At 36.0% G+C, this 15,392-nt stretch overlaps 1 protein-coding gene across 1 annotated transcript; it reads right to left on the bottom strand.

The window, feature by feature from the left end:
* Positions 1–1,751: 1,751 nt before the first annotated feature.
* On the bottom strand, positions 1,752–13,195 carry LOC132846676 (cGMP-dependent protein kinase 2). Its single transcript, XM_060871371.1, has 19 exons — positions 13,092–13,195; positions 11,702–12,284; positions 10,680–10,846; positions 10,455–10,568; positions 9,481–9,586; positions 9,176–9,239; positions 9,006–9,083; positions 8,783–8,877; positions 8,349–8,417; positions 8,156–8,254; positions 7,238–7,388; positions 6,948–7,084; positions 6,199–6,288; positions 5,884–6,025; positions 5,172–5,335; positions 4,087–4,209; positions 3,489–3,551; positions 2,289–2,355; positions 1,752–2,174 (listed from the first exon to the last, which is right to left on the bottom strand). The coding sequence occupies exons 2-19, from the start codon at positions 12,181–12,183 to the stop codon at positions 2,079–2,081; spliced, it is 2,307 nt and encodes a 768-aa protein (XP_060727354.1). The 5' UTR covers positions 12,184–12,284; positions 13,092–13,195; the 3' UTR covers positions 1,752–2,078.
* Between the last annotated feature and the right edge of the window lie 2,197 nt (positions 13,196–15,392).

Genomic DNA, 15,392 nt, shown 5'->3' with positions numbered 1-15,392 from the left:
ACCTTTCAAATGCCACTTTCATTTTGTTTACTGAAGACTCAGGATAATGAATGGTACTCATGTCAAAAACAAACCCCAGGAATGTGAATAATTCCCCTTGATAACTACAGTATGGGTGTTGCATAATGAGGTAATGCGCAGTTGTTACCTTGGCTAAAGTCAGCAGAGAAAATGGAGAGAACCCAGTTTACTTCAGTAACTGTCTGAACTCTGGATCTCCAGTAATGATATGCAGGGTATGAAGAGCATATCACAAAAAGTATGTACTATGGAATAATAAGTTGATTTGATAACTAAGTCTGATATTGACACACAGCATTGAGTTTGATGCTGATAAGCTCATCATTTCATTCTTAGAGAGGCATGGCCTGAGAAAAAGGTACAACACTGATCACTTTTACAATAAATTTCCTTTATCTTAGTTAGAAAAAGTTTCCTAATATAGACTTCCAGTTCCCCAAATGTTTGAGGTATTTCTGTTTCAACACACAGACTGCAACAGATAATGGTAATCAGTTAATAAACTTTTGAAAGTGCTTAATTGAAGAGTGTGGGCTATAATCAATCAAACCCAGGGACTACTTTTTCAAGTAGTTTAGCAAACTTTGGTCTAGAAATGAAGAGTTTTCAACTTAATTTGAGAAGAAAGTTACATATTCAAAGAGAAAAAAAAATAAATACTGGCAAAGAACTTGAAAAAAGGAGCAAGGTTATAAATAAAAAAATAATAAATAAATAAATAAATAAATAAATAAATAAATAAATAAATAAATAAATAAATAAACTCATTGTTCTATGTCTCCATCCAGTGGCTATGTCTTTAATTTATCGTCTACTGTCTGAATCTCGAGGGAATTATTTCCACTATCGTGCACGGTCTGTTCTCATGTCTGATGTCTGAACATCAGACATGAACGTCTGAACAATTCATTGCAAGACAGATTTTTAGCAAAGAGTTTTAGAAAATTGCTTTTTTAAAAATATCCTACTAAAGCCTACCGACTCCTGCAGCCATCAATTTTATAATCAGTCACAAAATTGTATTTTTCCCCCACACACAATTTCTCCAAGCAATATTTCAAACTTACTAAAATCCTGGCTCTTTTTTCAGGCTCTGTTATTTCATCAACAGAGAGCATCACTGTGCATTACTCAGATTTTATGAATATTTTTTTTACTTAATTACACTTTACAAAAACAGAGCTAGGCCTAAAAAAAACAAGAATTATGTCTCTGGAATATAAAGAATATATTGTGCATATATAGTTAAGGACAGCACACATTTATATATTATATTACAATTACAATTATAATACAGCACACATTATACATTAAATTCCAGGAAAGAATTTAAACAAAGCTGATTTTAAAATAGATATAATACTATAAGCCCAAGACTAACAAGACACTGATCTGAGGATTACTGAATGGCAGATAATACAGTTATAAGTAGAGCACTACTTATGAGTAGAGCTCTATGAGTGCCTCTCATTGATAAGAAGCACCTCTCAGGAAGATCTGGTTTCCAAGTAAAAAAATGACTAAATTACTCATTACTAAAACGCTATATGGAAAAAATAAAGAAACATCTGCTTCATTTAGTGTTTTAAATATTATGAAAACCATAATTTGAAGAAAAAAAATTAAGTTACTAAACTTCACAGTTTAGTAAAGTTACAATTGGCACTAAAGTTTTTGTTAGTGATTAAAGTACTTAGATCACAAAACTTTTTTTTTTTTGTCATTAAAGAGTATTAAAGCAGAGGTTTGGTTGCATCATTTGTGAGCCTGGTCTTGAACTTGTTGCTGATATACTGTCTGGAATTGTTGCATGGTTGTTTCCACAGCAGGAGCAGCTCTTGCTCATCTGTCATAGTATTTATCAGTTTGTTTTTTAAAGTCTATACAGGGACAAAATTAACAGTTCATTTGTAGATAAAATGTGAACTAAACACATTTTTTCATTTTGTAATTTTGATGAATTCACACAGAATATACTTTCAGCACTTCAGTATAGCTCCTCTTGTGTGGTTTCATTATTGGCAGGCTTAGTCATGTTAAAATCAAACAGTAGACTCTCAGAAGTCCTTATCCCACCCAGAAAGCTCATCAGGTGGTTCCTCCAGCTCAGGGGGAAACATGTCAAAGTGACTATGATCCAGAGGTCCCTTTAACTGGGGCAAAAATACAACAGCAGACATATCATAAATATGAATAAACACAGACATTTATGACAAAATGTAATTTCAAACAAAAATATTAAAGTATTAAAGAAAAGTATGCTTCACCTCTCTCTTCAGTGGAGATGTCAGCTTTCGTCGTCTCAGTCCCTCCCAGTTGAAGCCCTGAAACCACCTGGGAAAAAAGAAGGCATTAAATGCACAAATCCTCTCTATTGCAGTACACAGCACTCAGGTAACAGTTAATTTGTGATTTTTAGTAAAAGCATGAGTGTCAGAGAGATTACTAAATTAAGGAACAAAAGATGCTCTACATAGTTTCAAGCCAATGGAAATACATGAGATTCAATAAGTATACAATGATAACTGCTATATACAGGGCATACAACTAACATCACATAGCTACAGTATATATACTAGCAAGTCTATATACCCTGCTGGGCATGCATGGATCATAGACCATTTCTAAAGAATGTATAAATGAACAAATTTAAAAAAAATAAATAAAAATCTAGAGATAATATAGCTTCTATTGCTTATTATAAAGTTACAATAACAAAAAAAAAGTTTAAAAATGAAGCCTATTTCTAGACATATTAAGCTTTACATTTTCTTATTCTGTTGGCAAATAATTTTGCTCATTATTTAGCTAATTTCTAGAAAGAATCAGTTATCTGCCAATAAAAAAAAATAAAATAAAATAGAAAAATGTAGAAATATAGTCTAGAACTAGCCTTAATAATCTTATCGTCAAAATCATCTAAATCACAAGAAATGTAAAGAAGCAGTTGTCTCTGCCTGCACACACTAAATCATGTCTGCTTAAGCAGAACACCTACATTTCAGGCATTAACACTAGGATGGTTGCTAACGCATCAGCCAAGTACGTCAGCATCACCCCTCTCTCTGTAGCTCCACCATTCTGCTGAAGATGGCAACAGCTGTGTGTCTCATCCTGGCCTCTAATTGTTCCCTCTGTGAATGTGCTCTTGGTCTGCTTTTGACAATTCTGCCAGAGGGGGACTAATTTGGAGAAGGGTTCCATCTGCTATCTGTTGTGCTAGGACAAGTGAATCAGACCTGAAGCCATTTTAACTTATATTGATAAAGAATCCTAGGAACTAAGAGAGCTTAAAATGTTATATTATATGTTGGCCATATTAATTGTGAACATAAATAAACAGTGGAATAAATGTTGTAAGATTTTATGGCAGCTGGTGGAATATATCACAAGACTGATAACCTTTGCTATAATCTCAATTCAGTGAGAAGCAGATTTAAAAAAAAAAAAAAAAAAATCTAACCTACTTGTGTTTCTTGATGTCAATGATGCCATTTTTCTTATTGCCAAGTCGTTCTGCAGGATTGAGCCTAAACATAACAGAGACAGAAAGAAAACTGCAGTGGTTCAGAGAATAAAGCATCAATACCTTACATACTGTAACTCTGAAGAGATTAAGTCAGATAATTCTGTCAGATGGTATTTCACTACAAATCTGGGTAGAGTTTGTACTATCAGGTTGAGTTTGAGTTTTGTAACTAACCAAAATATATATATATGATCATGAGCTATGGAGATTATTCATTAGAGCTATGGAGATTATTCATTAGAATTTTACTCTCACTATCTGCCCTGATTGACTAGTGATGCACTAATCAGCAGAGAAAATGGCACATTTAGAGTACTGCCAATTATTCTCTCTTGAAAGCCTGGCCATGGATGACTGTGGCCTTGTTTGGATTTCAGCTCATAGTCTATAATCTCGCTATATCACTCAGCAGATGAGAAACTGAAGATCTGCATAGATAACATCTCATCCCTTCTGCTTTAATTGTTTGAATTGTGATTCTAACATATATCTGCTAGCACTAATAACATATGACAGGCAGATATATAAAGATTCACCGGCAGAGCCTCCTGATCAAATCCTCTGGGCGCTTGCTGATCCTCTTGGGAAAGTCCACCTTCTCTATGCCATGCAGCACCATTGTGTAGATCTTAATAGGATCGGATCCTACGAACGGAGGGCTGGAGGGACAGGTGGAGAAGTCACACCTCTTTAAGTCATGTGTAAACAAGTCTCCTGCAGGCTTAAGCACAATTTGCTGATATGCTGATTGGGTTAGGTGTAAGAATTTACTTTATGCAGTTTCAACATTTGTGCTTATAAACACATGTAGTGTGACATTCGAATCACCTCACCTCATTGTTTAGACTGATTATGGACTAAAATCTTGCATCGCAATTATGAATTATGAATCAAAAATGCAATTTTAAATTGGTAAAAGGTGCAAATTTCAGCATAGATTGGCTATTTCTACTAAAAACACCACTGACTGCAATAAGCAATTATTTTTTATTGGCACAAAATGTGAATCAGAAAGTTTCATGAACATTATTATTATCATACATAAAAACGCCAAAAAGTGCATTTGTGATAAGTTATGTTAGCCAGAAGGATAATTATGGTCCACTTTACTAAAGCTTATTCTGCCTACACTTGTCAGTGTCCTTGCATTATTAATATCTCTTTGTCTTCTTAGCTACCATAATGTAAATAAAGTAGGTTTATTCTCTACAATGAAGAAACAAAAGATAACAGCCTATTAATATGTGTACTTCACCACATGATACATTTGTATACATATACAACCTGCAAAAATATGTAAGTGTTATGAAGTATTGCTGCATTCCACCTTCTTATTACAGTGTTCACTTATATGTGGATACAAGCATAGTAAGGCATTGTCACCTGAAGCTTTGTTGATAAACTACGCTGTTACAGTTTCTCCAGTTAAACAGCCCTATTATCCTGAGTAATTAGTAGATCTTTTTCAGGCATCATGTTCTGAATGACCATAAAGCTTTAATCTGCTTATTAATTACAACCCAGAGGCAGAAATTCTGCAATGCAGAACTAGAAATCTATATTATTGAATGTGAGAATGAGAATGAGTAAGAATGGCATCATTTTGCCATGTGATGCTGACCTGCCAGTAAGGAGTTCAAAAATGAGGATCCCTAAGGACCAGCAGTCGGCTCCAAAGTCATGACCTTTATTCATGATAACCTCAGGGGCTACATACTCTGGTGTTCCACAGAATGTCCAGGTTTTCTTTCCCAATCCAATTCTTTTAGCAAAGCCAAAATCAGTCTGGAAACATTCAGGCAGGCAAAGAAAAACAATGAACATGATATACGACTATATCCTTTATGAGTTATTGCCAATTGCATGTTCACACCTTAAGGCAATAAATATGAACACAATGTACTGCAAAAATTACATATTTGCAAGAGATAATATCACTATCAATATCAGTATCAATATCAGAATCTAGTCAAAGTTGTCCACTTTTTTTTAACAAGATTATAATAACCAATTGTATGGTTCTTCAGGCTATTTCTAGACATATTTTACTATTTTTAACTTAAAATGCTTTAATTTTATTTTCAGATTGTTTCTTTCAAGAATTTAATGCTTAAAATCAGCAAAACAATCTGCCAATAGAATGAAAAAAAAAATTAAAGCTTAAAAATAATCAAAAATGTCAAGAAACAGGATTAATAATCTTATGTTTGGTGTATTGCAATCTTATAATAAGAAATAGCGGATAAATGTGACTAGATTTTAGATATTTTAAGATGTAATATTTTTGCATTCTGAATATTATGGAAACAAGTAAAAATGGATGGTAAAATGACCATTTTGATATATCCCTCTGAATCCAGAAGTAGATTCTCTGGCTTCAGGTCTCGGTACACAACACCCATTCCATGTAAGTAATCAAAAGCCTCCAGTACACAACCAATACAGAATCGTGCAGTGGCCTCCTCAAAGAAACCCCTACATCACATTAAAGATGGAAAAATCCTAATTAATGAGGCTAAATTTCATTATTGTTGCAGCAAAGTAATGTTTATCTGAATCATTACTGTCAGTAATCAAATTATTATATTTCTGATAAAGAATATTAGCCATAATTAGTTTAGTGGAGTGTAAAAATAACCTACACTCACATGTCCCTTAGGATGCTCCATAACTCTCCACCAAGACAGACCTCGAGCAGCATGTACACATATTTATAATCTCGAAAAGTCCGAAACAATCTGAAAAACCAAACATGTTCAGACATATATATTGGTATCTTCACATTCAAGGGCAGAAAGGATATAAACACCTAGTATCTTCTGATGTTGTACTGACCACTTTTGTCTAGAAAAGCCAGAAAGATAGTCGCAAATATCAAGCTAAAGCACACTCGTTTACAAGAGTAAATGACATTCTTCAAGTTGTTCCTTAGTAACTTCCCAAAGCCACTGTCACCCATATTTGCCACCCTTGAATGTACACTGGGGCCACTTTATCCTGAGATAACAATACTTAATGTGCTGTATGAGTCCAGTGATATTTTTGTAACCGTCTAGAGGTGTTCCATGTGCAAATCAAGCTCATTGTCTCACTGTGAGGGATCAACATACCTATTCTAAAAATACCTATTCTGTTATTCAACTATTATTTACTAAATGAATCTGACAATTATTCACGATCTAGACAAATGTCTGTTACTACTACTACTACTACTACTACTACTACTACTACTACTAATAATAATAATAATAATACTAATAATGTCTGTTATTACAGATATTTAAGAAACAACTGAATGTTTTTTTTTTTTTTACTAATAATGATTAGAAGGCTAAATGTAAACATTTGATCAGCTTTCTCAAACCTCTTCTAATCCTGTATGTCTAATACAACTGACCTGACTATAAAGTTGCAGTTGGTCATTTGCAAAATGTTCTTCTCAGAGTAGATATGGTCTTGCTGCTTAGTGTCAACAATGTGCTTCTTCTTAATGCATTTCAAAGCAAAAGCTGTATCTTCATCTTTGAGCTTCACCTGTGAAACACAGTGCAATCTGAACTTTTTTTTACTCTTTGAAGTCTAGCATGTATGTTGAAAATATGACTTTGTGAATCAGTGTTTTTTTAGGGACATAATCAAGTTTGAGTGCTTTTCCTGTTCTGTGTAAAGTGGTAGCCATTCGCTCACCAGCTCTACTCTGCCGAACCCTCCCATGCCTAGCGTGGCCACGATCTGCAGATCTTGTAAGAAAGAGCTACTGGACAGTCGTGCGGCTTTCTCCCGCATATTGCGCAGTTCAGCTGCCTCTGTGCCTCGCTCACGCAGAGGAGACTGTGTTCTGTAATGTTACAACAAACACACACAAGTTATAATAGTCACACACAAGTTAATTATATACAGTATTCATGCATGAGTGACAAAAAAATGAAAGCTGATCAGCAGTAGTCATTTGATACCTGATAGTCAAGTCTTCAAGCAAAATGTGTGTTACTGACATCCAAAATTTTGAAATATCAGTCAATCCATTTAAAAGGAGCTGGCATGCTAGCACTATTTTTCCCATTTGCAACAGACTAGCTGCAGAACATGCTAACAGATATGATTAGTTGCCCTGCAGTGCAGTCATGTCCCTATTGACAGTGACATCTTAGACCAGTATAAATTCTATGTATAATGTTTATCTGTTCTGGGTAAAATTGGTCTTGTTCTGTCTTAGCTTGTTGCTATGCTGGTAAGCTAGCTTATGCAGATTTATTATAGTTATCTCAAATGTAACTTAAAGCTCAGCTGGTAGCAAGGTTGTCTTTGCCTCTAAACATCTAAATAACTGTTCAGTTAAGCAGTAGAAATGTGAAAGGTCTAGAGGTGTTTTCAAATCCAAATTAAAATGGTTAATTTTTTTTTGATTAATAACTTTCATTAGAGCATTAGAATAAATATTACTATATATTATATATGCTGTGTCTCAAAGCAAATATCCTGTGCAATTCATTATTATTATTATTATTATTATTATTATTATTATTATTATTATTATGCTAATCATCCATCTTCATTCTCCATACAGCCAGTGTGTATCCGAGCATATGTAGATATGGTGCTTACTTTGCATTTCTCTTCTCATCACTTATAGACAGCTGCTCCACATACTCTCGCAGATATGACTGCAGCTCCTCATAAGTGCCCACCATCTGATTAAAGTTACTGTAAAAATCCATTAGATAATATTATGAAACTGTGTCATATCAAATATTTATGTAGATGCTGGAGTGTGTGCCTGTGTGTATAAGTCGCTTACTCTCTGTCCACCACCAAACACTGGGTGTCATTCTCCTTTGCAATGATGTTAGCTGAACGAACATCCTCACTTAATGATAAAAACAGAAATGTATAAAACACATTTGACAACTTTGGAGAAAACTTGGTACTTCTCTGAGATGCTGTATGACGCATTGCTTCTGACATTGCTTCTAGACAATGGCACAGTATGAGAAAATTATTTCTCAGATTACTAGAATTCTGCCACCCACATCTTCTCATAGATCAACACTCAGATAGTCGTCTCAGCATAAAACCCTCACAAAAAAATAACAAAATAAAGTCTAACCCAAGCAAGTCAAATGAAATTAACATACTCTTAGAGGTTGGGGTTGTATTGTGAATCACATATGTTTTTTATTTATCTATAATCAAAACAGTGCAGAAAATAATGGAACAAAAAACCAGCCAAACCTTATGAGAGCTTTTTCTCCAAAGTAATCGCCTACTCCCAAGGTCTTAATATCCTGTGGTTCAGGAAAGCCCTCTGTGCTCTGGGTTACTGAAACCTGGACAAAAAAATACATGCAGTTAGATAGATGCACATTTTACAGTTGGAAATCCTAGGAATATTTTTTAGATATGTTACATACATTTTTAAAGTGGCAGTGCAGTACAATACAGAATCTTACTGTACCTCTCCTTTAGCTATAATGAAGAAAGTGTTCCCTTCCTCACCCTCACGAATAATGTACTCCCCTTTGTTGAAATACTCCTAAAAGATAAAACAATCTGAACATCTCAATCTAAGTATTTACCAGATGGTGAAAGACAAAAAGATAAAAAAAAAAAGAGTCTTAAACCTACAATTTCTAAACAGTCAACGATTTTGGCAAGTTTCTCCTCTGGCAAGTCCTTCAGTAAAGACACACTGAAGAAAAATCATTTGTTAATACTTGACAAAATGTAGTAAACATCATTATTTTTATGAGTGTAAATCATTCTAACCATGTGCGTATAGGTAAGTACTACATACACACAGAGATCTAAAGGTGTCTGTGTCTAATAGTGACAACTTCCATAGGGTGTGTGTATATATAGGGAGAGAGAAAAGAGAGAGACAACAAGTGAGTGAGAGAGTACATATATGTATTTGTGCCATGTAGTTTCACCTGCACAGGAAGCTGAAGTACTCTGCGTGTCTGGCCTGAGTGGATCTCATCATGATGCTCTGAAACATCTGCCGGTCCAGAGCCCAGATGTGGGACTGTGTCACAGCTAATTAAAGAAACAGCAAATATTTGCATTTGGAAAATTGCACAAATCAACGTAGACCAGACAAGCATGTGCAGTGGCTGTTACCTTATATACAATACACTTACATACGCTACATTATGCTGAATATTAAACATTGAATTAAACTTTGGCATATAACTAGTTGTCACTTTTTATTTTGTGATTTTTTTTTTTTTATGAAAAACTCTTAGTTTATGCTACTAGAGATAAATTCATTAATTAGTCATGATCCTTTGTTACCAACAACCTAATCAAACATTTCATACCAAACAGCTTGACTTGTAATTGGACATATTTGGAACCTGTTGTTTAGGCAGCTGAGAGCAAATGAATAGACATTTTTTAACTGAAAGTAAACAAACATTTGGTGACATGTCGGGTGATTATAAACAGTGAAAGATTTGCTCTTTATTTGGCTGGACAGTTTTCAGCTGACCACACTAAGCTATCTGTAACATATCATAAGCAGAGACGGAGATAATGCATGTGAAATACAGTTGCTGGTGTAACGAAAGTAAACAATTATTTATTCTATCATCCTTTTCCCCCAAATGCCTTATAAAAGAAAGTAGACAGGCTAAACACACACTGTTCAATGAAATACAAATTACACAAAAAGAGAGACATTAGAGCCGTACATTTAGTGTGGGTTTTGTTTTTGGATGAAAGGATCACAGTTTGTGCCAGGTCATTGTAATGCTATCAATGAAACCTCATGATGCATAATGCATTGCTTGACCCTAATAGTTGCATTTCAAGATAACAAGAGATATTACCTTTTAGCACTCTCATCTTCACCCTATCCTGTGCATATCATGAGCAGACATTAATTCCTAAACCACACATCTACCTTTAACAGTGGCAGTCCTTTTGCAGTTGTAAAGAATGGCCAACTCTCCAAAAGCTGTTCCAGGCCGCATCTGCCCCAGGAGCTTTCCATTTTGCATCACCTCCAAAAAGCCCTCTGTGTACCCACCCAACACCATGGAGAAAAAAATAGGAATATTATAATCTGTTACAACATTTCTGAAATCACTCACAATAAAAGAAACAGCTGTTTGGTGGCAAAGCTGACCTGCAAGCACATATAGGTAGTTCCCAGGCTCTCCTTCTTGGATCACAAGTTGATTGGCATTAAAGATTTTCTCATACATGCAGTCCACCATATCTCGTGTGTGTTGAGGCTCCAACTTCTTCAGAAAGTCGTTGTTCATGATAGCTTCATTAATCAGTCTCTTGGTGCTGCAGAAACATATAGAGTGGAGTACATATTGGGATTCAGAGACCTCTTTGTAGTAGGAGTACTTTTAGCAATGAGCATTTTTGCTACAAATGTGAATCTTGCATAGACTTTTTCTTGCAATTGCTATGAACAATACACCATAGAATGCTGACAGTTGTGTAACGCTGGGTGGTTAGGCTATTCGTACAACTTTATGTAATAATTAGCGTTTGATTAAATGAGGTTTTATTATTGTGGTCACCTAAAAGACACAACAAATCCAAATGTACAATACAACAAAATACATTTCCAAGAAAAAATGCATCTATGATTTCATGTTATTTAAGATTCCCATTTGGGTATTTTAAATCTCAAGTGATGCTGAGTCAAAATCCTGTAGAGTCGGTTCAGCTGTACTGTCCGAACAGACAAGAATGTGTGCTTCAAATAAGCATCCACTATGTAGATAAACTTCACTGTATCATACACTGATGCTCTATAGGTTTACACCGAACTGTTTTCTTTTCTTATCAGGGCTACTCTCATTACCACATCTGAAAGAACAAGGCCTCTCGATTAGCCTAAAATGGAACTTCTGAATGAATTAGAAGCGAGATTTGTACGGCCTGATTAATGAAAACAGTAATGATCCTGCCCATTGCATACAGATGGCCCGCCCATTGTTTTCTTCTGTCTCTCCATCCCCCTTATAGTGTTTTATGGTAATCCATGCTTTTGTGATTAATCTGAGAGCAAGACACTACAAAGCTTTCTCCTGTTTCCCTCTTCAAGCAAGTCACCGTCTTATATAGTGACTTGATTAAGAAATGATGAAATATTGCTTATCACAAAGCTTACAGTAAGTGTGAACTCACCCTGAGTCTTTACGGATGCGTGTTCTTTCTGTAGACACATGATGGACCTTGTGGCCACTGTAAAATTTTCCAGATGTTGGCTCAGCAGAAACCCCCTCCTTGGCTTTGAGTCGGCGATGAACCTCTACAGCCACCCTATGGAAGCGTGTTGACCCCTGATTAATGACACTAAGCAGCCTATGACTGTGCCTTGCTGGTGGAGAGCGGCCCAGGCTGTTGTAGCCGATGGCATCCTGAAGCTTGTCAATCTGAGACACTTTGGCCTCAAGCTCCCTTTGTAGAGCCTGCAGCTTAAGCTCCTGGGCTCTTAGCTCATGGTCTCGGCGGGAAAGCTCCTCCTCAAGCCAGGCTATCCTCAGCCTCATCTGCTCCGATGACTCCCACACCGGTGACTCTTTAATACCTGAGGCCAAGCATGTCTCCCCCAGCCGAGGGGCTTTGATTGAACCATTCCCCATGGCCACTGAGGCACTTCGCACCATAGAGAGAGCTTCAAATAGCAGAGCAGCTTGCTGTGTGGCTGGAGACCTCTTGCCAGCCTGATAGATACATTGTCTTTCAAAGGTACAGATTTCACATTGACCTATATTAAAAAAATGCACAAACATCATGTAAATGGACTTTTTCTGATGTTATGTAAAATATAAGGGCACGTGGTAGCCTAGTGGTTAAGGCTACTATTCGGAAAGGTTATGAGTTTGATCCCAGGTCCACCACGCTGCCACTGTTGGGCCCCTGAGAAAGGCCCTTAACCCTCAGTTGTTGTATAAAAATGAGATAATGTAAGCTGCTCTGGATAAAGGTGTCAGCCAAATGCTTGAAATGTATATCATCTATTTTCTGTCATATTGTATGTTCCTTCATGTAGTTCACATGCAAATTCAACTTGCACAGCCTATCAGTGTGTTTCCACATTGTGTATCCTGTAGGTCTATATACTGTACACAGTATGTAAGTGTGTGTTGATTATGGGCTTTTGGTTCCAGGAAACAGTATTTGACTGAATGGAGAATCCAAGTGCAGATGTGTATGCACTTATGAAATACAAATCTGAAATGCTATCTGAATTTATTTATCTCCATAAATATTACAAATCAGTGCAGTCTGTTTGTAACCAAAACTGATAAGGGACTTTAGAGATATACAGGATGCAGTGTAGCAGTTATATGTTATATACACAAACTATAGTGGGTAAAATACTTAGTTTAACACACAAAACATCTAGACATGAAATGAATATTACGTCAAATTTATTATAAAGTAAAAAAAAGTATCGCTTATTTCGATGTTCAATCTAAACAGATGAAAGGTTGAAATATATTCCAAAAAAAATCAAATAAAAGCGAAATAGAAACTTTTGAGATGTATTTCAGAAAGACAATAGACTCACCTTGTGCTCTTGTACTGACTCCTTTTCTGCTGAAATATTCACGGGATGTGTGTCATTGTGGCATGAAGCTGGAGATGAACGGCACTGTGCTGTCGCTTCTCTCTGAGCGCCTGGCAACCTGACGGAAGCTCCTCAGTCACAGAGAGCGGCGCTGCAGCGCGACACCTAGCGGCCAGACGACGCCATGAGCGCTGTTATTGCCGATGCGGCTGCTGCTGCTGCTGTTCCAACTGTAACCACAAGAGGGCCGAGGAGTTACAAGGAGTGTGGAGTATCAGCCACTGTCTTAAGTGAGATCCACTGTTCAGATCCACTGTACACTGAATGAAGAGCAGGTCCACAGTCACTACCACCGCACACACTAATTAAACACAGGTAGTAACTCTAAGGAAAGTTTTAATTAACGGGAAACAGAGAGTGAGCGAGATAAAGACAAACAGACATAGAGCGAAAAGGGGGATCAAACCTTTCAAAAATTAAAGAAATAGCAGAAAGACCCTTGTAGGAAGCATTTCTGCTTCTTCTTCTGTTTAATACCTGGGCAGGAAACACAAACCTTTTATTAGTCACAACAGAATGATTTGATGATCATAGGCGATGCTTCTCCAAATCATACTTTGCTAAAGACCCAAGTCTATTGTTTCAACCTTCAATTTCTCTTTGCAAAAATACTAGATTTTTGGTTTGATTTGAATGAGCTGGTTTATATTTGGTGGAAAGCAGTTCAGGCCACTTTGCTCTGTGTTAAGGCTGCTTTAGAAGTTTAGTGAATCTCAGAATCAGATGATATAGAGCAGCCTTTTTAGAGTGCTTTAAAAACATTTAGGGTTAGGGTATAGGATTAAGGTTTTAGGGTATATGGTTAGTTGGAATGTATAAGGCATTTAGGTTTGTGTAGTTGGAAGTGACCTAAATTTGATTTTGTCCTATATGCACTATATGGTTGAGCTCCTCCTTGTTGTTCCCATCTGTGTGGACACTGTGGAACTTAGAAATGGATCATACTGTCTTTGGCGGCAGCATAAAAGTGAGTGTCAAAAGAAAGAAATACAGATTGGCAGTGGGTTGTAAAATTTATGTTAATGTCAAACTCATACAATCAAATATTTGCACACATTGCACTGTAATTAACATAATAAAGTGACATGTGTTCCTTATGGAAGTGGACACTCCTCTGTAACTCCAAGTTATATATATATATAGCACTTTAATCAAGCTGCACAAGACATGATTAAGCCACTAAACTAAACTGTGTTCCACTCAATGCAGCCCATCAACTCCAGTTGTAATCATAGTTGTATGTTGATGCTGATTAGAGAGCAAAATTTCACTCATGTAATTTTAATGGACATCAATGATTGTGAAGATGATAAAGAATTTTGCCCTGACAGTTTCACATGCCATCATTCTGGACAGTGATTATGATAATGGAAGCCTCTGATATTAAATATTTAGATGCACATCCATTCATGTTCAACTCCTTGATCCTGGTCAAGGGAATGTGGATCTGTATGATATCCTGGGAACACAGGTCTTGAGCTGGAAATGCACCCTGAATGGTACACGAGTCTGTGGAGGAAGACAGTTCCTATTTAACATCAATGGACTCTCAGCCAATAATCTAGCAATTGATTAGCCATGTTGACCCTGTGGTTTTCTCTGTCTTCATGATGTCTATCCCTTGCTTCTCACCCGAAGACCAGAGGCACCTCAGTACAGCTAAAAAGACCCATAGTCTATGCAACCAACAGCTGCAAGAATCAATAAGAATCATTATGCAATAGTTTTTAAAGTAAACCAAAAAGATTATCCCAAACTGGAATCTCAAACGGAATTGGAATGGAAACAAAATTAGAGTCGGATTAAAACTAAAAATGATCCTACATTTGTTTACAGGTAATAATCAACGTCAAACACAATGTTTTTCCATCAACCTTTTATTGAATGACATTGTCATTATTTTGCTACAGATGGTAAATGGTTGCTTTGAAAAACAGGTTAGCTACAAGTTAAAAAAATCCTATAAATAAATATTTAGGTCTTAGGTGTTAAGAATGGCATACAATGGATCTGTTGTAATAACAGTAATAAATCATTACATCTCAGTTGTTCAAGAAAAAAGAAAGGAAAAAGAAACCAGTGAGAAAAAACAGATTGTTCTACATTTGCTAGCATATGGAAACAATAATAAACATGCAAGTGAATGTTGTTATCATTTAACCTTAAAATTGCATTACTATGTAGAAATGCCCTTGTATCCATTTTTTGTAGTTATTTGAACTGTGCCGACCAAAAAAAAAG

This window comes from Tachysurus vachellii, chromosome 6, assembly GCF_030014155.1.
Source record: "Tachysurus vachellii isolate PV-2020 chromosome 6, HZAU_Pvac_v1, whole genome shotgun sequence".
In the NCBI taxonomy this organism is placed as follows: Eukaryota; Metazoa; Chordata; class Actinopteri; order Siluriformes; family Bagridae; genus Tachysurus; species Tachysurus vachellii.
This window is presented reverse-complemented; position numbering and strand designations above follow the sequence as displayed.